This window comes from Dendrobium catenatum, unplaced genomic scaffold (assembly GCF_001605985.2).
Source record: "Dendrobium catenatum unplaced genomic scaffold, ASM160598v2 fragScaff_scaffold_976, whole genome shotgun sequence".
Lineage (NCBI taxonomy): Eukaryota > Viridiplantae > Streptophyta > Magnoliopsida > Asparagales > Orchidaceae > Dendrobium > Dendrobium catenatum.
In genome coordinates this window covers 392,565-419,569 of record NW_021319438.1, presented here as the reverse complement: position 1 = coordinate 419,569, position 27,005 = coordinate 392,565, and the positions used below count along the sequence as shown (strand labels likewise).

Below are 27,005 nucleotides of genomic sequence, written 5' to 3'. Positions count from 1 at the left end.
TGCGCCCTTTTCTACCCCTCCAGCCTCCTATTCCAACGGGCCCAAACCCACCCCTGCCTTCCCCCGCAAGATCGCTCGCAATCCTTTTCCACCACCAATAAATCCAGCCGCCGCTGCAAAACTCGGAGCTCGTCCATCGTCGCATCTTCTCCATAACCTTTGCTATCAGATCCATGTCGGCCTCTACTACTCCGCCGAGCTTCGTCGGCCGCTCCGGCGTCCGCATCGTCGTAGTAGGCGACCAAGGCACCGGCAAGTCAAGCCTCATCATCGCTGTTGCCACTGAGTCCTTTCCGGAAAACGTTCCCGATGTTTTGCCCCCCACTCGTCTCCCCGCCGATTACTACCCCGATCGAGTGCCTCTCACCATCATCGATACTTCTTCCAGGTTGGCATATGGGAACCCTAGGTTTCAGCTTTCGTATCTTTTGTTTGATGGTTTTCTTTTTTGTTTTCCAGTCCGGCGAGTAAGGCGACTCTTGTAGCGGAATGCCAGGCGGCAGATGTGATTGTGCTTACGTACGCTTGTGACAGGCCGGCATCGCTTGATCGGTTGAGTTCGTACTGGCTTCCGGAGCTTCGACGCTTGGAGGTTCGGTTATTGGATGAATGATATATTATATTTTTGTTGGATGTGATTGTTCTATATTTTGCGCTTGATTTTTAGGTGAAAGTGCCGGTGATTGTGGTAGGATGTAAGTTGGATTTGAGGGATGAGCAACAGTCTAGCCTTGATCAGGTAATGTCGCCGATTATGCAGCAGTTTCGGGAGATTGAGACTTGTATAGAGTGTTCTTCTCTCAGGCAGATCCAGGTATTAATGTTTTTTTACGGACTTACGGTTATTGTCGTTACTTCATTGACATGTTTGTTAGCAGTTAGGGCAATATGGGCGGATCACCAATCTGTTTCTATCAACTTGTTTGATGATGGTTTTTGTTCTTGAATATGCCAATTTAAAAGACTGAGGATATTTAGGATATGTCTCGTGAATGTTGCTGTTGCTGTTGATTCATAGGCCTGTTTGTAAGCAGTGAGATCATTATGGACAGATCCGGTTGATCTGCTAGCGTCACCATGTTTGATACTGGTCTTTATTTTGCATGCTTCCAACATCAGTCAGTGACTGAGGATCTTTATGGTTGCAAGCATATTTCATTAAAAGTGTTCATAGTTTCTTGTCCTCCACTCTTTACAGTAAATTAACTTGATCTAGTTTGTGTAGATAATTTTCTCATTTATATGGCATTATATTTTGGTATCATCAAAGCATATTAAATAGATTCATTTTTGAGAAAAGAAGAATAGCTATGTATGCTATTATTGCATCTTGCATTTTCTATGTGAGTATGAGTATTTGAGTGTGTATGCGTGCTTTTTGCTGCATCTCATCTAGAGAAGCCATTTTGTCCTTGTTGTTTTTGTTTTGAAGGTTTTCTTTAATATCCTGACAAGTCTTATGCTCCCATGCTTTCATCTAGGTTCCTGAGGTCTTCTACTATGCTCAAAAGGCAGTTTTGCATCCAACTTCCCCGCTTTTTGACCAAGAAACACAATCTTTGAAGCCTAGATGTGTGAGGGCTTTAAAACGGATCTTTATTTTATGCGACCATGACAGAGATGGTGCCCTGAGTGATGCAGAATTGAACGATTTTCAGGTTTTCTTATCTTTCATATATTGTCCCAATTTTATCTGTTTCATTAAACAATCACGTTAATCTTGACATCACTCTGTTGCTTTTCTCATCAGGTTAGATGTTTTAATGCTCCTCTCCAACCTTCTGAAATTGTGGGTGTCCAAAAGGTTGTACAGGAGAAAATGCCTGAAGGTGTCAACGAACATGGCCTTACCTTGACCGGATTTCTTTTTCTTCATGCCCTTTTTATTGAAAAGGGCCGTCTTGAAACTACTTGGACAGTTTTGAGAAAATTTGGATATGATAATGATCTTAAACTAAGGGATGATCTCCTTCCGCCAGTATTTAAACGCGCCCCTGATCAGGTTTTGTTGCATGCAGCTTTCTTGTAATTTAATTATTTCCATGTGCTTTTATCATTCTAGTTACTCCATCCTTTTTTTTTTGAAAACAAGTGTATATTAATCTAATTGTTTCCATGTGCCTTTATTGATTCTGCTCACGATATTTTGTTAGCGTTAAAGTTGGCTGTAAATAAACAAATTATTTATCATAAAGTACACTATTTCCATACTTGACCTAGTGGTTAACAATTTAATCTTCTTGTAATTGAAGTGCTAAATTGAACCTTGGCACTGAAACATAGGGGCATTAACATCGCCTGTACTCCATTGGTGCTGATCATTAGATGTTTTTACCATTAAATTAGTGTACTTTTTTTAACTAAACAGTTTATGAAATGCATATGCTTATTCTTCTGGTAAGTTCATGAGATAATGATCGTCAATTATCAATTTGCTCTAAAACTCTAGTTGATGAGGGCATCAGATTTCGCCATGTGTACCGTCGCCGGGGACGACGAACATCATGTTACATCACTAGTTCTCTTACAAAGGTGTTGGGCCTAATTAGTTGCTCATAAGTTGTAACTAGAAGCAAAAATTATTAGTGTTTGGAGTTTTATGAAAGATAATATGGCTATGTTCTAAAGTTCGTAATATTATTGATGGTTTTTCTTTCATATGTCAAGCTGATATCACTTGCTGCCTTATCCTTTGTAATGTTGGTATGCAAGATGGAGAGTGGTGCTAAAGTTGGGCGAAAATCATGTTTGATTTAATGCCATTTTGAGTTCATGTTGGCTGTTGCATTTTCCACATTTAAGTTTTAGAATATGCACTAAACAGATAAGTGCATGTGATTGTAAGGAAAGCAATATGGTAGAAATTTTTTAAAGACTAGCTAAGTGAATAATCTTCATAAAATTTTTTGTTCTTGATAAATTTTACTTCTTATGTGCTGATAACTGTAAACAAAGACGATTTTATTCCATCCTCATCTCTGTTTAAAATATTATTTTTTTAAGGTTTTTACAGTCTTTCTCTACCCATCTATTAAGTATTGAAAAATGGTCTCGGAAATTACCCTTTTTTTTTTCTTAAATAGAAAAAAAACTTGAATGGATAATCTTAATTGTCTCCCCATTGAACTTATCACGTTGCAGGACAAATTATAAATTATCAGGTTAAATTTGAAACCTTCAAAAGTTTTATGGATTATACACTCTCATTTATTTCTTTTTTGGAGGCTTAGTATTCGAGTTAATTATTTATGTTTTGAAAGCGTGGGAATTAAGCTGCAGTTATCACATGTTGAAGAGCTGAATATTGGACATACTATAAAGTATAATTTTGTCGCAAGTACTGATTTAAACCAACTTGTCTAAGTCCGTCAATGCAGGTATTGGGATTGTCCTTTAGTCTGGATGATTGATGAGATATGCTTCTTCTCTTTATTGTTATAACAAAACTTCGCTGTAAAAGCTCACTTCTAAACTGTTTTGACGAACTTAAATTTCACTCAGACTATCTAAGATAATATAAACTGCCTTCACGTACTTATGAAGTCATTGTTATTTGTCTATTTTTTTTTGTTGAATGTTTTATTGGGCTTCGTTTTTGTATGCTTTAACATGAATTGATTGTCTATATTCTTACACATCTTAGCTTGAGTTTGGCAAATGATCTTTTCTTTCAATTAATTTCTTTTGAGTTTCATAAAGTAATCATTTATCTAATTTATCTATCTTATTGTTTCAGAGTGTCGAACTAGCAAATGAAGCGATAGAGTTCTTGAAAGGAATCTTCTTGATGTTTGACTCAGACAATGTATGGTCTTCTTTCTTTGTTCTTGCTGGTTGTTTTAGGTGGTTTAATGTGTTTTATTCATCTTAATGCTAAATGTTATTCTACTTGAGTGTAGTTTTTTTTTTCATATTCTATATAAGTTGTTTTCTATTTATGTCACTCTTTCAAGTATGTGCTAAATAAAAGATAGACCTTGTTGATATTTTCCTATTTATGGGCTTTATCAGAGAACAAAGTATTTGGATGACCTACGTACATATGGATAATTGTGAAACTTTTGCTTTGTTGGTAATTTCTCAATAGTTTAGAAAGCACGTGTCCTCTTAGAAATGTTGCGTATGACCTACTTTTGAGTATCTCCAAGAAATTTTCTGTTTTTTTTTTAAATATAACTAGATATTCTATCGCACTTCAAGTTTTGCTCATTTTTAAATTTCCAATTCACCTCTTTAGCATCATATATTGGATGATTATGAACTTTTGTCCTTACAAAGTCTACCAACTTATTCTAACATTTGGTTTATGTTCTGTAACTGTTGCTAAACTTTCTTGTGGACTCACCTTATATTCTTTACAAGAGGGATTTATTTATTTTCTTCAATAAAAGACTAAAAGTAGCCTTTATGTACTCCATTATTGAAAGTAATTAAGTAATTTTTTATTCCTTATTGTATGCTTTCATTGTTGCTACATCATATACTATTACTAATCAAGTAACTTTTCTCATCATATTTTTATTTTCTATTCCATTCTTGTTGTGAACCCTCTTAAACCAGAGCATCCATTCTTAAAAAAAAAACTCAAAATTTCCACGTCATGGTTGTCAAACCTTTTTTTTTTACTTTAAAAATTTCACTTTTTTAGTTATTGTCATCGATTAGTGCTTAAACAATAATTACATCGAGCATTTATCACTTAATAGCAAACACCTTATCATGATGCTTTACCCTCATAAATTTATAACTTTTTTATTCAGTACTAGGGATGTAATTGAGTTAAGCCGGCTTGTGATATGACTTGAATTTTATTTATTTATTACCTCATGAATTGAACTTGATGAGCTTTGAGTTTGAAATTGAGATCGGTATAAATTTCTTTTAATGATGAGCTTAAGTTCAAGTTTTATCTGTTTCAATTTGATAACTCATTGAGCGAGTTTGTTAAGGAACGCTAATGTACACTTAGTTGTTGGTTTTCATTCAGGTACAAGTTCTCCAGCTTGTTAAGGGTGTGAGATTAGCCATTGTAACTTCTCTTTATTTTATCGGCAAAAGCCCTAAAACAAAAAGACATAGACCCTTAATAACCCTCGAGATACTTCTTTAAAGTTTTTTCTCAGTTATGATTAATGATTGAAGTCTTGAATCTTTGGCTTTGTCCTTGTTGGACCTCATCCAGTTCCCTTTGTCACTTGTTGCAATGGACAATCTTGTTCCCTTCTCAGTATAGGATGTCTTTCCATTCTTGGGCTTCATCTTTGTAATTTCAAACTCATCATCTCGATTGACTCTTCTAGGCTTCCCGACTCTTTCTGAATGCCAAATTCCTCCTGTCAATGTTCCTCATCTTTGATTCTTCTTGCTAAGGAGGGTTATGAAATCAAACCACTAGTGTAAAGATTTTATTTTCCTCTGCTCTTGTAATCTATTATCTTCTTTTACATATCCTTCTCGTGAATAAATTCTTACTTCTTTCTAATGTTCATGCTCCATAAAAATTACAAAGCCCTAAAGCTCAAGTGGAAACCATTCGATAAAATGCTCACGAATCGATTATTGTTGACATTGTTTAAGCCTTCAAGTTATCATCTTACTGTAAGATCATAATTTTTTATTGATGAAAAATGCTTTTTTTTTCTATGATATATGATGAGTATTTTCTTTTGTTATGCTTGTTGTGTTTTTACAACTTCATTTTGTTTGTGTTTGGAGTTTTGTAAGATAAAAGAAAAAAATACATTTTACTTAGTCCTTAGCTTGTCTTTGCCTGAATAGGTTGAGCATGCATTTGGAATGCCTATAGATATAAGGCTAATCAACCCTACAATTATGGATCATGATATTGCTACTTAGCAAGAAACACTCAATCCTATTAACGATGATGATCTTGAGATGATATAAGAGGGGAATGCTAAAGATGAGGAGACTAAATTCCAATGGATAGAAGGAAAAGGAAGAAACTATTTGTATTTTCTGAATGGATTTAAAAAAAGTCATTCTTCCTGCCCATCCGAAGAAAGCATGAGTTGGAGAATGGATTGCGCATTATGTTTCATTCAACGAGGAACCCTTTTCAATAGTGGAAGTGTTTGATTTGGTTTGTTTTTGACTATGTCTCCATCCTTTAAATCATATTCAAGGACTATTTTTAGGAAATATGTCATGGTTGTCTATGAGGAGAAGAACTCTACATTTTGGTTTTGAAGTCAATGTCTCCATTTAAAGTTTCTTCGAGAGCTACTTTTAGGAAACATGTCATGGTTTTCTATGAGGAGAAGAAGCAGTAGCAGCTTGCTTTTTTCCTGATGAGTCGAGTTTGAGCTCAAGCTTTTTGAGTTCAAGTCATGAAAAAAATTTTGAGTTGTGCTTGAGTTGGTTGTAACTTGAAATCGACTTGATTACACCCCTATCTCACCACTCTCCATGTTTCTTCCCATTTGTTAAAATTTTCAATTTACAATAACTCATGATCTTTATTTTATATTTTTTCCCTTATTATTTGATTTCTTGCAAGGTTTTTATTTCTATCTAATGAATGTGTTGACTTATTATCTACTCTTCCTATTTATGAAGTCCTCTCCCTACATAGTAGCAACAAACGTTAGATTATGATTTATTTCAGAAAATTTAGCATGTGTTTCAACTTTCAATATTATATGTATAGTTAATATCAAAATTTGATTTTTCTCTTCCGCACTTGGGATCAATAGTGCTTGTTTTAAGCAGTTTTCTAAAAGCTGAAGCCTTCTAGATTGCGGCCAAGCTTTCATTTTATATGCCAAGAAGTTGTACTACTTCATTTGAATAAGGTTGACTAAAAGAAGGATTGCTTGAACTCAAAACTTGAACCTGTGCTTCGCATCATGTTAAATCTAGGAATAATTTTGTTCTTATGCGTGTTTAACTTAATATTTTTATCTCCTTTGAATTTGTTCCTACTATGTCTGAATTCAAAGATCGTCAATGTGTCTGAATGCATTATCATCCTAAAAATTTTTCTCCATACGGATCAAAAACTAACTTGAACATTATTGGTAAATTAATGGTTATTTTCTGCGTTCCTTGTGTAACTACATCTGATAAAATTACTATCAGGATGGGGCTTTGCAACCTGCTGATATTGATGATCTGTTTTCTACTGCCCCTGACAGGTGATTTTCTTCCCTTTTTTTTAATAAAATATTGTAGTGATATTTCCATTTGATGTATGAAGCGTTTTTCATCTTTTCAACATCTTTGTTCTTGTCCCAATTATTTAAGTTTGGTTGATGGCTTCATGAGTTTTGGCATTATTTTTTAGTGGTTGGCAACAACCTAACTCCAATCCTCTACCTTTCTTTTCTTGGTTTGAACTGGAAAAAAAATTTTATTTTATTTTATTTTATTCTTGTTGATTAATTGTTTTGACTTAATGATATTCTTTGTATTTACTTGATAGTCGACATAGTCATACTTGTGGTAGCTATTTAATCTTTATGATCTGCTGTGGCAACGGCAGCTGCCTTATTCACTAATTTTTGTCTGTACCCTTATTTTTTTCTTGTAGATTTTTGTCATAGTTGGCACCTTATTCAGTACCATTGTCATCATTAGGATTATTCCAAACCCAAACTATTTGTCATCTCTAAATGTCAGTGGATGCTATTTTTAGCAAATTGCTGCACAACATTCGCATGTTACCCAGGGGAGGAGGCTAGTGATGGGCGATATTTGATATCTTCCCTCACTCTTCAATTTGATGTTTTTTTTTTCTTTTTAATCCGTAGACCTCACCTGATTGTGATCGGGCTACCATACCAGCAGTAAAATAAAAAAAAAAGGAGAAAAAAATAAGCTAAGATATTTTTTTGTTGTGAATAGGAGAGTGGGTCTTTGCCCTTCCCTTTCCTCCACAATCACTGGAGAAGTGGGAAATTGAAATTTCCCAATGTTCTTGGTGCGGCATCTTTGTTTCTTGTGAGAGAAGCATAAGCCGTTGGACTTTGGGAGCTGATTTTTTTGTTGGTGTAGTAATCTTGGTTTGCATCATTTAATTATTGGGTACTCACACCGCCGCTCGCTAAAATTTGGTTAGAGCTTTTTCCCTGCCCACAATGCCACACTATCAAATGTGGATGATTTGTTATGTGCATAACAAGTCATGTGTTTTTCGTTGCTCTAAACCCTCTTCAAGACAAGATGTCTCCTATTTATGAAGGTGACTTGTTTCAATTAAAAGGGTCATACTTTTGTTGAAGTTTAATAAAATTTCTAAATCAAAATTAAATTTAAAAAAAGGGGTGGGAAAGCCACTCCGTGCTCATGCACGTAGCCTCCCTCCCCACACCCTTGAAATAACAGCTACCTCAACTCATGTAAAGGAGGACAAAGTAACAACAGAGGGGTTATGCTCATTTGTGTTCAATCTTCAATTAAAGTTTTGGTTCTCTGGCTATTCGGCACCTCCTGCCCGTCTCTGATCCTAAATCAATCTGTAGAATTGCAATCCGCCTGCTCTCTCTGCTTTCGGATCTGAGCTCGAGCACACTACGCACAAACTGGCGATGCCCGTGCGATTTCCCTTCTTCAATTGTCCAGCCCTGACACCACAAACAACTCAACCGCACCTCACAAGCTGGACTAGGCCACAATTGTTGCCCTGTCGCGGCTCCTACTCTGCTCCACACCCAACCCGTGCTGCTACATACCTAAGCTGAACTCCCGCTTGCGAAACCTCTGACCTTTGTCTGTTCCTCCTCTCCGAATTCAACCCAACCCAACCTCCAATAGCATCGATCCTACACAATCGGGCCTCCTCCATCTGTACGTGGGACCAACGACCCATCTTGCTCGCAAATCTTTTAATCCGTCTGTGGCTGAACGTAATAACCCCATGAATTGTAAGCCTCTGAGCCCACCTCCCTGTCTGATTCATCTACTTATAATCCTTCTCGCGGTTAAACCAGCCCAGCTGATCAGATCTTCGGCCTCCTCTACACTCGAACGGCTCCTACTCGATTTGCTATGTCTGAATTCATAATCTTGCTTTCTTGTTCAAACAAGGAAGAGGAAGGGCCATTTGCATATAATAATAATAATAATAAAATAAAGGAGGCGTCACGATCTCATTCAGAAGAACTCGAAGACTAATTTCGGAACAAGCAACGTCCCAAAACCCTTGGCCATTGAACTCTAGCTGGCTGGGCGGACTAGAAAGGGCAAGTCCCCTCCTGACCTCCCTTTATGGGGACTTGCCAAAATCGCCCAAAAAGCTACTATAATCTTGGATAATATTTTGAGAGCTTTCATTTAATTAATAGTCAATTAATTACTTTAAAAATCAATCTTTAATAATTAATTAAATTTTCTTTTTCAATCAATTAACTTAATTTAATAACTGATTAGATAATTTTAAAATCAGTAAAATCTAAATTTAAAATAAGATTTATTTAATTGAATAAGTTGGAACTTTAAAATCAAAACATAATTAAATCTTTAAAATTCTTATGTTTAATTAATTAAATGAATGATTGATTAATTTTAAAAAAATCAATAAAAATATGTAAATTGTATTGAATTAAAATTAACCAATTTAAATTTAAATTTTTTTAATTAATAAATCATTTAACTAATCAATTTAAATCTTTTAAATTGATGAAATTAATTGAGAAAACAATTTAATTAATAATTAAATAATTTTAAAATACATTTAAATAAATTAACGAGCTGAATAGTTAATGTAAAACAAAATTTAAATCTTTTAATTAATTAAAGTAAAATTAAATTTTAATTAATTAACCTAATTAGTAATGGAATTATTTAACATAAAATAAAATGTAGTAAATAAAATAAAGAACAATGTTCACACGATCAGACAATGTACAACTCAAGCTAAAACCCGGACTCCTAAAAAACTAACCAAATTATAAATAAAAAAAAGCTCCAAAAATCTTAAATTAAACCCCTCCAACTTCTAGCAAGCTTCAACTCCTGTAACTACAAGCTACGAGCACTTACAAACAAGTAGATGAAAGTCAGCACAGTGTAAATAAAAAAAACTTGTGTTGGAAAAAAATAGAATTGATACTAGTAAAGTAGAACTGGTATTGGTAGAAGAAAACTAGTACTAAGAGAACAAACAGGTACTAAAACAGACTATTGCTGAAACAAACAAGTAAAGTTTCTGCTAAAGTAGGAAGGCTACGAGCACTACTATGAACAAAACCACAGTACGCTACTGAGGGCTAAGGTAGAAAGCACTAGTGTCGGGTGGTGGGGTATGTAACTACTTTAAAGCTAGCTTAACAGGCAACTACTAGCTAAAATAGGATAAATTTTAGTTACGCTAATGCACACAACCTCATAAGGGGAGTTATAAACCCTCCCAAGGGGAGTAATAAACCCAAACAATAAGGCACATCTAATAGAGGCAGTGCGACCCATTATTCGAGGCACTTCTAAATGAAGAACCCGAAAGCTCTTAAACCCAAGCAATAAGTTATACCAACCAAACACTATATAGATTATTTTTAATAGAAGCTGTATGACCCACTATACTGGCCACTTTTAATGAAAACCGTAAGTCCTGACCCAAATCTAAACTATAGACAACTTTTAAATGCGGCCACAAGACTTGAACTAAGTCTAAACTACATGCAACTCTTAAACGCGGCCATAAGACCTAACCTAAGGCTAAATTATAGGCAACTCCTAAACGAAGCCATAAAACCTAACCTAATTCTAAACTACCGGCAACTTCGAAACGAGGCTGTAAGACTCAACCTAAATCTAAACTACGTGCAATCCCCAAGTGGAGCCGCCAATCTCAACTCAAATTAAATCAACTTACATCCTTCCACTTCAGTTTACTGGAGATCCATGAGAGGAGACAACCCATGATTGCTAATCAGATTCCCTAGACATTACAATCAACGGTTGTTAATGTTGGTAGATTGAAATTTAAGGTATACTCGTGACAACAGAACCATGAGATTTTGATCGGGTTTATCTCCATCCCCCCACAACCAAAATTTAAATCTTTTGCGCATCTAAAAATCAATCATCCTTACTCAAGAGTTCTCTTATACATGTTAGGAGGGGTAATTAACTATGAGGGCTTGCGCTCATAGTGGAACCTCATAACTAAATAAACCCTGATGTGGAAATCTGGTTCATTTAAATTCCAATCTACCTCAGGGAAAATGTGACCTTAAGTTTGTGAAAGCAGGGTTTGTGCCGTAGCACAACATTTTCTTTCCTGGGCGAACAACTTTGTTTCCCTGCTTCAAGATTAGACGGTTGACCACATCAAACTAGTCTATAATGTATGCATGAATTTACTTCTCCCGTACTTGGTCAACACCACCTGCATAATCCACACATACAAAAGTGCATAACTTGTATTTGGTGCTTCTATCTTATTCTTATTTATGTTTGTATTTGCTTTTGGGCACAATGCGTGAGGGTTGGGTGGTAAACTGAATAGAATCATGTTCCTTCTTTCTAAATCGGGCCAGTTTCTTTTTGATGGGCCTGACATTCCTTAGAATTTTTTTTGCCGACTAAAATTTTGAACCTGTCAATGATCCTAATTCTTTGTTTCTTTTTTTTTCCTGGATAAAGCCCCTGGTCTGAATATCCCTACAAGGATGCTGCTGAAAGGAATGTACTGGGTGGTTTGTCTTTTGAAGGGTTTATCTCTCAAGTATGTATAACCTCTCTCACTCTCTCTCTAAATGTTTGACAGAATGCACGCCTAGTACTAGTTATTTGAGTATAAGTTTGGATACCCTGAAAAGTTTTCTGCAACTTTTGGTATTTGTTTGATTCTTTTAATCATTTGCACTTTTTTTTTGCTAGTGTGCTGAAAGGTCTTATTTCTGCAAAAATGGCTTGGCGGCTTCCTACCCTATGTGCTAGTTGTTTAAGAAAGCTTTTCTATTATTTCAAGCTCTTTGGCTGATTGTTAAATCCTTTAATTTTGTATTTTTTTTGAATTTATATACTAAACAATAAGGCTTGCAGTAACCCAAGTGTTTGTGAGTCTTTTACTTCAAGCTGAAAATCAAATATATACTATTATTTTAATTGGTTGGTGTGAACAATATAATGATTGCAAATTTTGAGGAAGGAAGAGTTACAGCTTGTTATGAAGGATTATTCATGAAGTTTCTTGCGCCACTTGTTCGGTTGCCAGCATTTGTCAAATGCAAAGGCGGCATTTAACTGGATCGTAGATATCTTTTTTTGTTGGCGACATGCTGAAGAGAGGTCTGAAGTTTTGATTATTTTTTGTAAATCTGACAGCTTTGATAATACTATTTTATGCTTTTAAAAAGTGTTGACAATCCCCTCAGTTGCAAAATTTTATTGGCTTTGTAGTTGAAATTATTAATATATGAATATTCTATCTATCCTTCATTGATTCTTCTATCATGGTTGTTTTCCTTTTTCTTTTGGCGGTATGCAAACTAGCATGCAATTTAGGTTTGTTTTTTTTTTATTTTAAATAGTTTTATTTGTATTATAAGTAAGGAAAATATTTAATCTTAAAATCTAAAGCTTTGACTATTGTGTATTCTTAATTCATTTAACTATTTGAAGTATGAAATGCTAGGACTTGAGAGTTTTTTCAACGTAAACATTGGATGAGTTGCACAAGAAGCATGGCAAGTATCAAAATTTGTGGTCCATGAACACTTCATCGACAAAAACTTCCTCTCTTTGATGTAAAATTAGAAAACTCATTGCTTCAAAAATAATTTAGAGATGATTAAAATTTTAAAATTTTCAAGATATGAGAGCAAAACAAGGCCACCCAATGATTAAAATTCACACATACACATATATATAAGGAAAACAAAGCAATCTTTGATTCTATCTATAGTAGTAAGATATTTAACTTCAAAAAATAAGGAATTAACAATCAAAGAGAATGAGAAGATCTGCCGTAGCTATGGTTCTAGTTCGGAGCCACCCCTAACAGTAGTGCAGGAAAATTCATAAAATGATGTATCTTTCGACTATACATTTACCATAGGGGGTTGATACGGAAACACATGAGTAGTAACTAACACATCAAAATTTGGATTAATACTAAAACTCTTTAGATTTTTAATTTATAAGCATTCATCTCAATGCATTGTGCGTTTTTTCCCTCGTCTTTCTTGCAATTAATTTGTTAATTCTTCGTGTTAGAAACTTTTTAAAATCTAGACATATCACTACCTTATTATTGATTTGAATTTCAATTCTCTTATGCTTATCAACAATGACTTTGTAATTTTCATAATCAATAGTCAATTTTCAGTGAATATTTTATGGAAATCATGCAAATGATATAAAACAAGCAATGAAATATCAAAATATTAATATGCATAATTAGGGATGCCAAAAGACCCATACTTAGTTTCTCGAGGGAAAGATAAAAGAAAATTTGAAGCAAGAAAATCATACATTTATGTTATGCCTATATGAATAAACATATTCTTTAAAGAAAATTAAATCAATTGGGTTAAAGATATGTTGTGATGAATTGTACACATTTAGTTTTGACTAGATTTATCAGGTTTCTTTGAATATATTAATTATTAACTAACTCATTGAAATGTTAACATAACTTTATTCTTTTTATAAGATATTTATTTATGGGATATATACATTCAACAAACAATAATAAATCAGTTATAGTTTGTTTTTTAGAATTAATCTTATTAGGAGCATCATTAATAGTTAAATCAACTTCTTTACTTGATTCATCAATTGCAATATATATGGTTTGCTAACTTTTATATTTGAGGATATATACAATTTTGTCTTGAAATTTAGGTTTATATTCAAGAGTGGATATAATTTTCATTCAACATTCATATCTTCTGTATTAGATTTAAATTCTAATTGTAATTTAAGTTCGGGTATAATTGTAGGCTCATTTTCAGTTTCCAATTTTGTTTCTATGGTAAAATGTGGATTGTAACTCTCAACTCCTATTCAAACGTAGTGTAGATTTTTATTCAACATCATCAAATTTAGATTAATATTGTAACATCAAATCATCTGTTATGTTTGAAACATGCTCATAAGAATATTCATGAATTACTATTTTTATAAGATTAGAGTTTACTATGCATGTTGTTTTTACGGTTTATGCTTGATAGGTTTTAGAGGTGATAATTATGAGTTACGTTAGGGATTTGAATTGCATGTGCAGTAATCATTATAAAATGGTCGTAATGTGTCTTGATATTTATTATTTGAAGGTGTAGAATTCTAGATGAATCTTCACGTAATGTTTTGGAGGGTTGTACTTAATTCATTCCTAATCTCTTATCTATGGCCTTTAATAAAATATATAGTGGTAACATAATAGACCTAGGGTAACTGATTCTTTGTTACAAGATTGATAAATCTATCTTAATAATCAACCTTGCAAGAAACATTTGTTTATAAATTATAAATTGATCATGCATTTGGTCACCATATTCTTTAAATGACAAAATGCTCTTTATGTTTCATGTTAACATATGCTAATTTGTTTGACTTGCAATGCTATGACAATAGGGTTGAGCATAATAAGTGGGGAATGCTCAACCCTCTTGCCTTTTTTTTTCCATAAAAAAAAAAAAAGACAATAGGGTTGAGCATTCCCCACTTATTATGGGTTAGCAATTTTCACTATTTCTGAATCAAATAAATGAGATTGTTAATGAATGCTTTCTTAGTTATCGGTCTACTCTAAAAATTCTGAAGCTTGAACAATTCCCATTAATGCATGTTAGCAATTTCCATTCTTTCATAATTAAGTAGATTATAATGTTAAAGAATGTCTTCCAAATTATCAATTCATTTTGAAAGTTTCTCAAGGTTAAACCTACCATTGAATGTAGGAATGTAATTTTGAGGGTTATGATGATTACATGGCATTGTTTTTAAAATTTTGGTAAAAGGTAATAATCAGGCTATTTGTATTGCTTATTTTGAGGAGGTGAAATTTTCTAGATAATCACCTTATTTTTGTTTGTACAATCGCTTTTATCTTTCCATCAATGTTGCGTACTGAATCAATTCATGAACTTTCAAGGTTAAGCATAATAATCTTTACATAATTTTTTTATTTGGTCAAAAGTTTTCTTTTAAAATTCTTTTTACAATTTTAGCGGTTATTCTTCAACATTTCAATTATAAAATTTATCATTTTCCTAATTATTCTCTGATTGATACTTTCTAATTGATCCTGTTTTTTGTGTTCTAAAATTTATTTATGTGGTTAGATCTTAGTTATTTATACACTAACCTAGCGTGTGATACACTAATCTTTTGTAACTTGTGTTTATTTTACTAATCAAATAACACCAAAGGCAGTCTGATGATGATTTCATTAAGAAAGAAGCATCATTAGTATTTGTTTGTTTTTGCAGTGGGCATTGATGACGCTTCTTGACCCAGTTGCTAGTTTGGCTAACCTCATATACATTGGATACACAAGTGATCCTGCTTTAGCATTTCATATAACCAGACGGAGGCGTCAAGATCGCAAAAAACAGCAGTCTCAGCGCAATGTTCTACAGTGCTTTGTTTTTGGGCCAAAGAACGCTGGAAAATCTGCATTGCTAGGTTCATTAATAGGAAGGTGGGCAAGGATATTTTTATTCCCCTCATCTTTTTCTAGAAAAGGTCACATTTAGTGTTTTTTTATACTTTATTTTAAATTTTTTTGCTAATGTTTGCTTTGATTAGGGCCTTTTCTGAGAAGTATACCCCAACAACCAGTGAGCGGTTCGCTGCAAATGTAGTTGAGCTTCCCGGAGTAAGTTGATTTTCTAATATTTTGTTATGTGTATATTGTCCAAACTGACATCATTTCTGTACTTTGATTTTAAGAACACTGCCCATATTCGTGACATTGCATTTTGGCAAATTGACAATGAAATATATGATTTCAGCCATGCATTTTATATTTTCATTATTTGCTGGAATTATTGGAATTTAAATTGAAAATTTCTCGAAGACATTGAGAAATCTCTTCACAATGACCCAGCATTCTTTTTTTAGCTATAAACTTCTTGAAATTAACTTTCCTCTATCTGTTCTTTTTATCATATCATTGTTAGAATCTAAATATTGTTTCAATTTTCAGTATTACAAAGTTTTGATAATATACAATTGTAGAAGGTTTGGCTTTGTGCATGTTAATATAATCGTGGAGGCATTATTAGAGATGTGTTTCTTGTTATAGTAATTAAAGCGTGATGATAAAAACTTAGGGTCTAGTTTGATCCCCATCTTGCCTCTACATTCTATATATTCAGCCTATATAAGGCTATGACCTTTTGGTGATGTGAAACTAAATGCGATAGACAAGAATTGCTAGTTAGAAATTAATAACTTGTGAACTTGCGTTGCTAATTTAAAACAAATGCGTTCCAAGAAAGATCGTAAGAAATTTCCATGGAAGAACTAAGCAATGTCAGCCAATTACCTTAGAAGCAACATGAAACCAACAAAATTAATCCAATGGATAAGTAATAAAGCAAATGACTCTTAACAAAAATCCAAGGCTTAAGATATAGATCCTTCACTTTGAAATCCTTCACTTCACTCTTGGATTCACTCGGTTAGCGGAAGAGGATGGCGCACAAACTCAACGATGCCACTATCACACAAGTGACGCCGAGAAGACTAGTCGCCGGGGAAGAAGCCGAATTTGGGGAAGATGGTGGACGCCTGTTGATGATCCAATCGTCGGCCGGAAGTCGTTCGTCGATGACGTCCACGAGGGTGGGAAGAATACGGTTCAAGTAATCCTCGACGGTGTGGTCAAAGCCGAACCCAACGTCAAAGAATGGAGAGTGGACGACGCGATATCTCCTTGAAAGTCATACGCAAATCCGTGATCAAATTCCAGATCCGCCATTCATGTTCGTAATAAATGGAGAAGAGAAGAGGGAGGGAAAGGGGAGGAGGAAGTGGCGGTTTGGGAAGAGAGGGGGTTGGCCGTGAGCTAGAGGGAGAGGGAGGGATTTAGAAAACTGAAAATAATTTCAGCTTCAAGTGGTTTTGGAGGGAGATTAATTTGAAATTTCAAATTAAGTCAATAATGGCTAGGGGTGTTAATGGTGGAGATAATTAGAGGCTGATTTGGTGGAGCTTTTAATGTAATTTGGGAGAGAGAAGAGCCCATTAAAGGGGCCGGCCATATTGGGGAGGGGAGAGAAGCTGAGTTAAGTAAGTGGGGTCCAAGGTTAAGTAAATAAAAACCTAATCAAATCTGAAATTTAATTTCAGATTTGATTATATTTTAAGTAACTTCTCAAATAGGTTTAATATGAGAGGGAAACAAAATTTGAATTTCAAAATAGGCTTTAATCCTCTTAATTGACTTTCTTAATTGGAGAGAAGCTAATTAGGAAAGTGAATTACTCAAGAGAAATATGAAATTCAAACAAGAGGGAGGATCCAAGGGGCCGGCGGCAAGGTTGGTGGCCTGGATCCGGCTGCCTGGAGCTGGCGGATGACAGCGGCCGGGGAGGCTGGCGGAGCCGCCAGTGGCGGGATCGGCCGGAGTGGCCGGCGGTGGGCTTAAGAGGGCCGGTGGGGGAAATTTTTGGGGGAGAAGAAATTCGGCTAGGGAGAGAAGGGGAAGAGGGGTTTTGAGGATCGGGAAGATCCGGAGCAATCAAACCTCAAGCACCTTCTCAAATGGAACTAACAACGAGATCCACAAGCACCACTTCCTCAAGAACTCACAAAGAGATCTTGGAAAATCCACAAACTCACAAAGAGATCAAAGAGAAAATTTCATTCATTAAAAACATCATTGTCTCATACAATGCTTGAGGCCTCCTATAAATAGGCCAAAATGAAACAAAAACTAAAAGACATAAATGCCCTCGGGGCTACAATATCAAATGACCATCCATAAGGGTAAAATAGTATAAACTGAAAAATAAAATAAACTATTACATAAAATGACTCAAAATATAAACTCCTGATCGTGGCCGTCGATCTCCGGTGTCTCCGATGGTACACGTGTCGAAATCACTGACGATGTCCTCATCATTTGGGTTCTCAGTTCAAATGAAACCTTGCTGGCCTAGTTTTTCCTAACCAACCTGCTTGTTGTGTTTGAGACTAACCTGGCTGGATTTGGTCTATCTCACCAGGTAAACCAATGCAATCATAAAAAATATCTACCAGTTATTATTCCTATGAAATATGTCACATAGGACATTCTTGTGTAAAAAATAGAAGAACGATTAATGGATCCTTATATTTGAAACTAACTTGGTCTTTTATATGCGTCATTAGCTTATTAACTCGGACATATTTCGCATGCTTTGGCTTGCTTTCTAGTTTTTATTTTATCTGTTTTTGCTCATCAACATCTAGCATCCAGGTCCTTGTATAAGTTATTTCACTAAAGTCAGCTACTTGAATTTGTCATACCGTTCTCTTGGTAAAGATACAGTCCTGTTTTTGTGAACATTTTGATTTGGAAAGCTTTATTTTATCAATCTGAAAACTTGAATATTTCACTTTATCATTTTTCTGCTGTTCTATGGACTGCTTAGTTCATGTCATTATTGATTAGTTGATGCTAATGGTTTAGCTGAATTTACTTTTTGAATTGAAAAGATTTTGGCCAAAGTTTTCATTAATGCTTAGTTTGTATCATTTAGCTCTGAGAATTCTTAATTCATTAGTTATAGAAGGAACATACATAGACTAAGCAAGAGGTCGATTTAATGCAGATATTAAAGATTAAAAAATAGCTCATTATACACCTAACTACGAAGCCAAAGATATTGATATTGCAGTAGCATTTTATTTTTGCTTCTTTTGAACAATATACTCATATTAATTGCCTTACTGGTTATTCTAATGTTTGTTGTAACGAATTCATATGTGATATATTGGAGGAAATGCATGCAGTTATAATGTATTATTGAAAGCATTGCTTGACATCACTTGATGATGCGTTATCACTGAGCTGTTTTCGAGCATCATGATAATTTTCTCTTAATTAAATAATTATTTATTTTGTTTTAAATATTCTTTCTTCTTTTTTAATTACTTGTTTCTTAAAAAAGGGAATTAAGAAGACTCTTGTAATGAGAGAAATTCCTGAAGATTCAGTGAAGAAGCTACTTTCAAATAAGGAGTCATTAGCAGCTTGCGACATTGCTGTTTTTGTCCACGACAGGTAATTTTAGGGCATGGTTTTTTTTTCCTTTTATTTTTTATTGTTGTGATATGTTTCAAAATTTTTATCGTGTATTGGACTAACTAGTTGAAGAATGTGGATAAATAAAGGAATGTAACATCCAGATTATTTAAGGAAAGTCATATATTCCATTTTTTACAATGTTTTTTTAGCTCACTCAAGACCTGTAGAATACTAGCAGTACTATTTGAAATGCTTTGTTTCTTTGTTCGTTTAAAGGGTTATTTGATCTAAATACTCTTCCAACTGAAATTACGTCATTCCTCTAAATCTCCTCTAGCTTTTTCTTTTGGCTTAACTGATTTTCTAGACTCTCTTCTGTGTATCTGGAGCTTTTGAAGTTGATTGTTGAAAATTTTTGTGACATTTGTGTCACCAAAAAATATGAGATAACATTCATTCATTGGACATCCTTTCTTGCTAAACATGGTCGCATTTTATGCACCTATATATTATCATTAAACTGGTGTTTGATTCTATGATATTAATCTTATATAAATGAAAGAAATTATAAACCAAAGACACCTTATGCTTTCTGTTATGGCTGCTTCAAGTCTACTCATAGTGCACGTCCATGATGCAATGCTGATAGTTGTTTTTCTATCTTCCTTAATGACCCTATTTCTATAAGCTGACTAATTTGTTATTCATTCTTATCTTATTATGTTATATATCCACTCATCTAAACTGCATCTTAGTCACTCTCAAATGCAAAACAACACAAGTCATTTTTTTCATCCACTAATTTTATTAATTTTTAAAATTTTCTAATTAAAAAAAGTTAACTATATGTATAAAATGATTTCTTGCGTCCTACAGCAATGCATAAAAATTTCTAGTGCAACATCTAATAATAACAAATCAACTAGAAAATACACATCAAGGTAATTATTTGTATTTTGTAATCCTATTTTGTAGATCATGAAATTACACTCACAATACTAATTATATAAAAAAATAGATTTGACATATATTAGAACAAATCTAATCCCAATTTCTATTTGATGATGAATAGGCTATGATTACCTCTTTTAAACTAAAAAGTCAGATTGCGAGATCCTGGGCACAATAAAAAAATTTAGATTAGAAAATTAAAGTGGAATCCAAATGTGCAAGAAAAGATTAAGAATAAGAAAATTTGTTATAAAAATTTGTTTAATTTTAAAAATCCTGATAATTGGGAAAGATATAAAGAGGCTCGTAAGGAATCTAAAAAAGCAATATGCAATGCAAAGACCTTAGTTTTTAGTGATTTATATAATAGATTATATACTAAGGAGGGAGAAAGATATATGTATATATTTTGAAAACTAAAAATATACCAGATGAGTAGACAATGTGTGTGTTAATTCCCATTTTTAAGAATAAAGGTGATTCACAAGATTGTGTGAATTATAGAGAAATTAAGTTAATGTGTCATACTTTAAAACTATGGGAGCGAGTTATGGAGCATAGGTTGCGGCGTGATACTAATGTTTCTCAAAATCAATTTGGATTCATGCCGGGCAGGTCAACTATGGAAGCCATACATTTATTAAGAGGTTTGATGGAGAAATATAGAAAAAATAAGGAGTTATTAGATTTGACTTATGTTAAGAAAGGTAGAGGTAGATCTAAAAAGACTTGGTTAGAAAATATTAGGAATGACCTTTCTTTATTAGATTTAAACGAGAATTTGACCTTTAATATGACACAATGGAGAAAAAGGATTCATGTAGCCGACCCCACATGGTGGGATAAGGGCTTGATGTTGTTATTGTTGTTGTTGTAGAAAATTAAAGTGGAATGCTTTTTAGTTTTATGCATTCAGAAGTTTTTTAGTGAGAGCTCATGTCAATGCAGTTGCAAAACCATACAGTAATGATGTCTGCTTTCAGATCAAAAGCATAGAAGAAAAAAAGAAAAAAACCCCAAAAGAATTGGAGGAAAGCTGGGATAGAGAGTTAGGAGACTTGCAGTATTCTTGCAGTATAGATGCTGCAACGACTTTAGGTCTCGGCAGTTTTGAGCAATCTACCTCAAGTCTCAAGTGAGGAGATGGATTTATGGCTAGGCTTAGCTGTTGAGAGTAATCTACAACGAATCAAGGTGTCGATCCGAGAGATTTGCAATGAGGCAACGAACCAAGGGATTTGAGGTGAGGCTTGATGGTTAAGAGTTTAGTGATTGAGCAATCTCGATCAAAGGAATTTGGGAAATTCTATTTTGGAAACAATTTGTGTCTTCATAAATTCTGAAAGCATTCTATCTTATTTTCCAAAAATAAACAAAAATGATTTTATCAACATTAGTATTTGTTTTTTAAATAAATATGAAGTTGAATTTAAACAGAACATGGCTATAGTTTGCATGGTGAATGCTTGTTAAGATGTGGAAAAGGGACTCTACGCATCATGAAGTGGTTCATTATTATAATTTCAGATTGCAAAATTGATCTATGGTATTTGTTTAATTATAATTGATAAATTCAGCTGTCTAAGCCCAATATTGGAGTTGATTATGATCTGGGGTAGGTCTATATTTAAGTGAAATTTTCTTGCCCAAAGAAGAAAAATACTCTAGTTATGATTTGGGTGAAACATCTCTGTGTATATATAAGTTAACTGAATAGTTTTCCTTCCAATAATTTGCTCCATATATTTTGATACTTTTCTTGTAAGAATCAAAGTATGCCAACTGAATTTCGGCAGGGACAAAATTTTCATTAAATCACTTCGATAATTAGGTTCTGGATCATGTTTTCAGTTTCCTTTGCCTGCAATGTCATTTATTATTTTTTAAGTTATAGTTGTTGATGTGCTCATTTCCATTAAATTTTATGATTAGGAGCATACTTGTTTTTTGGTAGACCTAAAATGATTTGATTAGAAAATATTAGAATGACATTTTTTATTAGATTTAAAGGAGAATTTGACTCTTAACAGGACACAATGGAGAAAAAGGATTCATGTAGCCGGCCCCATATATGGGGATAAAGGCTTGATATTATTGTTGTTGTTGAGCATATTTGTTTTTTTTTTATGAAAAGCTTTGTTTTAATTTTTGCAAATCTTTTTTTTTTTCAGCATTGTTATTCCATACTTTTCATTACTCCGACATTAAATGCACTACTGTGTAATGTAATTTAGGTAATGCCTTTTACTACAGAAAGGGTTAAATATAAGATTAGAAAACTAACCTTATTGCAGTGCGGGTGTTTCTTATATTTTTTAAAATTCTTTAATTTTTTTATCAAGAATTTCATTTTCTTTTTGGATCCAGTAGGTAAACGTATAGGTGTGATACATTTTGGGCATGTCTTTTACTTTTACTAAATTATTATTAGAATGTTGGGCTTTTTTTTTCTTGTTATCTATGATTGCCATGATAACTAGTCCTCATCAAGATTGTATTGTAGATGCAGTTTAATTATTTCATGGCCTGATTGAATCATCTACGTTCTGTATCAAGTTCAACCCAAGCTTGAAAAGAAAAGAAATCCTTATATTGTCTGATGGCTGTTGGTAAAACTACTTTGGTTTTATCTTAAACAATGAATTATAGGCAATGGTTATTCCTGCAATTTTTTTCCTTTTAGGAATGCATTTGATTCCTTATTTAACTTTATATGATTCCCCATAGTTTTGGTTGCTGTATCATATCTTTTTGAGTTTTCAAATTATTAATTTTCCCACTTTCACAGTTCTGATGCCAGCTCTTTTAACAAGGCAACCGAATTGCTTATTCAAGTAGCAACTCATGGTGAAAATAGCGGTTTTGAGGTGCCGTGCCTCATTATTTCTTCTAAAGATGATCTTGATCCCTATCCACTGGCCATACAGGATACAACGAGGGTATGTTGTTTTAGTTGCTCTACTTTTATATTAATATGTTGTAAATAATTCTGATTTGATGGAATCGAGGGATTTTGATCGTGTTTGTCACTTTTTCTTTAATTTCCTATAGCCATTCTTCATCAATTTACTTTAAACCTGAATATTGAACCTTGAGTCTAAAATTTGAGCTTATACAATCTCCTTAATCAAGAGTTCTCTCGCATTTGTGGGAGGAATAATTAAAAATGAGGGTTTGTACACTAGAAAGTTTCCACTTCATATTTAAGTAAATCCCAATATAACATCAAGAGAACTCTAGTTAAAAGAAATTTAATTTATTATAAGACAAACTATTGAGTCAACAAGACACAATAGAGAAAAATGATTCATGTAGCCGATCTCACGTAGTGGGATAAAGGCTTGATGTTGTTATTTTCGTCATATAAGAAAACTATTGGTTTCCCATCATATGGAGCATGTTTGATGATGCGGACATCCGACGGTGGACGTTAATCAAAGGAAGAGACGAAGATCGACAACCGAGATCCCTCCATTTTATCTTAGTTTATTAATTGTAACTTTTATTTAATTATGCATTTTCTGTTTTTACCCTTAAGGAACTTGTCTTGTGTAAGCCCAAGGGGCAAATTTGTCTTTTAGTTTCTTTTAAGACCTATATATAGAGGCCCTTGCTCTTGTATTAGATCAATGATGAATTGTTAATGAAATTTTATTCTACTTGTTTGATCTCTTCGTGAGTTCATTAGAGGAGAAGGATCTCTTTGTGAGTTCCGAGATTCCCAAGATCTCTTTGTGAGTTCTTGAGTTCAAAATCTGAATTTTAATTCAGATTTTATTAAATCTTTGATTAGTAATGTGGGCCCCACTCTACTTATGACAAATAATCTCCTCCCTCTCTCTATGTGGCCGGCCCCCTCATTGGGCATAATCTCTCTCCTATCTCATTAATAGCCCCCCTCATTAAGCCTCTATAATTACCTCCCACAATTCCCTCTCATCCAATTTAATTCTCCCCATTAAATTTGAATTTAAATTCAAATTCATCCCACCAATTCCACTGAATCTGAAATTTAATTTCAGATTTCTATTCTCTCTCCCCAAATTAATTTGGGATTTAATTAATCTTGCCACCTAGTCAAGTACATGGCATTTACGTTTCACATCACTTGATGCAAGGTAGTTGGTTTTTTATGAGTGATCAACGACTGCGCCTTTTCAGGCACATTATTTATTCTCCATTCCAGAGTGGTAAGCATTAGTTTCTGTGTCATTGAGCTCATGGAACTGGGTGAAGTTTATGTCGTGTGCACAAACTTGGTTTGGCACTTTGCATGAGTGGCTCTCCTTGAATGAGATGACTATTTTCAACTTCCAAAAAATGTATATTTTTCACTTCGTTTTTACCTCAATTGAATTGGTTTCATTTGACAGCTACTAATGATGGTTTACATTTTAGTGCTTTAATTAACCTTTAGTTTGATTCTAATATTCAGCTGTATGTTATATGTAATTTATCATGTATAATCACATATTTTTTTAAAGTTTTGCATTGTGATATTACTCTACACCCTCTTCCTCTCTCCCCGGTTCTCTTGATTGTTCGCTTGGTTACTGTCCTTTCCATCTCGCTCTCTCTCTCTCTCTCTCTCTCTCTCTCATGCATTTTTCACTCTCTCTCTTTGTTCCCCACCAAATTTCTCTCTCTTGTGTAGCAACAATCAGTTATACTTCAGAGTGATGCAGTTGGATCACAAAAAGGAATTCCTTCTCATTTTATCGCCAACTAGTTGTTATCAGATATCATTTCTTATCTTGGTTAAGTTCTTCCCTTGTGAAGGAGACTAAGATAATTTCTTGGTTAAGTTGCCGCCTAAGAAAAATGTTAGATGCTGCTGATTTGAGCGTGAGCTGGGCTTTGATTATTGCAATTTTGCTTTATGCATTTAAGACTTGAGATGCCATTTGATTAAGTGGATTTTCTGTTCAACCTTTTGCAGGTAAGCCAGGATATGGGAATTGAAACTCCCATACCAGTCAGTTTGAAGTTAAGGGACTTGAATAATGTATTTAGCAGGATTGTTACTGCCGCACAGCATCCCCATCTTAGCATTCCTGAGACTGAAGTTGGAAGACATCGAAAACAATATCGACGGTTGGTGAATCGTTCACTCATGTTTGTTTCAGGTATGATGCCAAAATTTCATAGAACTATAGTTTTTAACTATAGTTTTTTCTTAAGGTCAATATATCTAAATGGAATATAGTAAGGGAAACGGGAGGATGGAGAATAAAGTAAAAAAATTAGAAGGCATGAGGAGGCTCCATTTCAAAAGGTTACTTTTTTTTTTCTATATTTTCTTAAAAAAATTTCCTATTAGTACATGGGAAAGAAAGAATCAGAAATGAGAAAAATCAAAAGTTGTTATATACTTATATGTATCAAATCAATTACATTTAATACATTTATTGTCTAGCCTAATATTATTGGCATATTATGCCTTACAATAGTTGCATTTTTTAAATTCATATATATTAAAAAATTTCACTCTTTAACTATTATATGTTTTAAACATATTTTAGAATTAATTTTAAATAATAAAATAATCTAATGCTATATATCTATGTATTTTTATGTAGCTGATAATTATATTGGAAATTAAAAATTGTGTGAAAATTGACCAAGGTTTAACTGAATTAAAATCTAAATAGCTTTGCTTAGATTCAAAAATGGCTCACTCAAAATTAATGTTGGGGTGAAGGGGAGGAGTTTAGAATTAATTTTAAAATAAGAAATAATCTAATGCAATCTATATATCTATGCATTTATTGGTAGGCATTATATTAAAAAATGCATGGATTGCAAGGGAGCTTCTAATTTGCTCAAACTCGGCTTTACATTGCCTTAGTGAGGAAATTTTAGGAGAGAATAAAAAGTGAGATTGTGGGAAGCTTATTTTTAGAATGCGGTTCTCTTATAATGTGCAGATTTAAAATTTTGGGAGAGTGAACGTAGTATCTCATATGAGGCTTTCTAAATCTGAAATCTTTAGTTGAGATATTTCCCCTCTTTGGAATTTTAAAATTTGGAAGTTTGAAAGATGGAGCAAAAAAAGTGGTCACTCGTAGTATGATAAAATTAATTGTATTTTTAATATTTTTTTAAAGTAATTGCATTCAGATTTAAAGAGATCATTATTATTGTCATTGTAAATCATATTTTCTATTTAATGACTTTTTTTTTACATAAATACCCAACATTTGTATTTGAAAATATATGTTTTATTCCATTCTACAATGCAGTTGGCGCTGCTGTTGCAGTCGTAGGACTCGCTGCCTACAGAGTCTACGCTTCAAGGAAAAATTCATCAAGCTAAATGGTATTATCGTTAGTGATGATTCAGCTTCCCTTCTTTCCTTAGGCTGTCTTTTATGTATAGGGATTAGGGATCCATCTATAAGATTTTCAGTTGATACTTTAAATGTAGTACTATAGTGTTCATTGCCTTGTGCTGATCCAGATTGCTATTTGATCTTTCTTGGAGGTCTAGGTTTTATTTATTTGATAAATTTGTGTTATTTAGCCACAATACCACAAATTTGGTCAGATTTCAAGCAACTGAATCCAGTTTTAGATCTTACAGAATTTGGATTGAAGGGCCGGGATTTGGAGGAACAGGGGAGGAAGAGATTGCAAGCCAAAGAGGTATGTGTTTGGTGGACTCCAGTTTTGTTGAGGGTTTCTGGGTTTTTTTTTTTTTTTTCTTTTTGTAATTCCATTTTACGAGCTTATTTGATGCCTTTATGCCCTGCCTTTTTCCTGTTGAGTACCCACACAAGGCCTCTCACCTCTTTATTATTGTAAGTACTTCTAAATTTGTTTTTTAATTTTGTCTTGACCTTGAAATTAACCATTTGCTGTTACTATTTCTAGAAGAATTTTATGATTCTGCCATGGTTCTCTCTCA

General features: G+C 33.7%; 1 protein-coding gene across 3 annotated transcripts; it reads left to right on the top strand.

The window, feature by feature from the left end:
• On the top strand, positions 1-27,005 carry LOC110101624 (mitochondrial Rho GTPase 1). Of its 3 annotated transcripts, none has more exons than XM_020829598.2 (15): positions 1-388; positions 460-592; positions 668-814; positions 1,482-1,658; positions 1,751-2,002; positions 3,737-3,805; positions 7,099-7,154; positions 11,605-11,686; positions 15,399-15,610; positions 15,718-15,787; positions 19,071-19,183; positions 22,887-23,037; positions 25,038-25,224; positions 26,341-26,417; positions 26,682-27,005. In XM_020829598.2, exons 1-14 carry the CDS (start codon positions 174-176, stop codon positions 26,412-26,414), a joined length of 1,938 nt encoding a protein of 645 aa, XP_020685257.1. In that variant the 5' UTR covers positions 1-173; the 3' UTR covers positions 26,415-26,417; positions 26,682-27,005. The 3 variants fall into 3 exon arrangements, with proteins under 3 accessions (XP_020685257.1, XP_020685256.1, XP_020685255.1); XM_020829597.2 differs by having other exon boundaries at positions 26,673-27,005; XM_020829596.2 differs by having other exon boundaries at positions 26,341-27,005.

Bases quoted from the DNA above. Each gene is read 5' to 3' on its own strand.
- LOC110101624 (XM_020829598.2), top strand. From the start codon at position 174: ATGTCGGCCTCTACTACTCCGCCGAGCTTCGTCGGCCGCTCCGGCGTC. The intron at 1,659-1,750 runs GTTTTCTTATCT...TTTTCTCATCAG, and splicing joins CAGAATTGAACGATTTTCAG to GTTAGATGTTTTAATGCTCC. The intron at 7,155-11,604 runs GTGATTTTCTTC...TCCTGGATAAAG, and splicing joins TTTTCTACTGCCCCTGACAG to CCCCTGGTCTGAATATCCCT.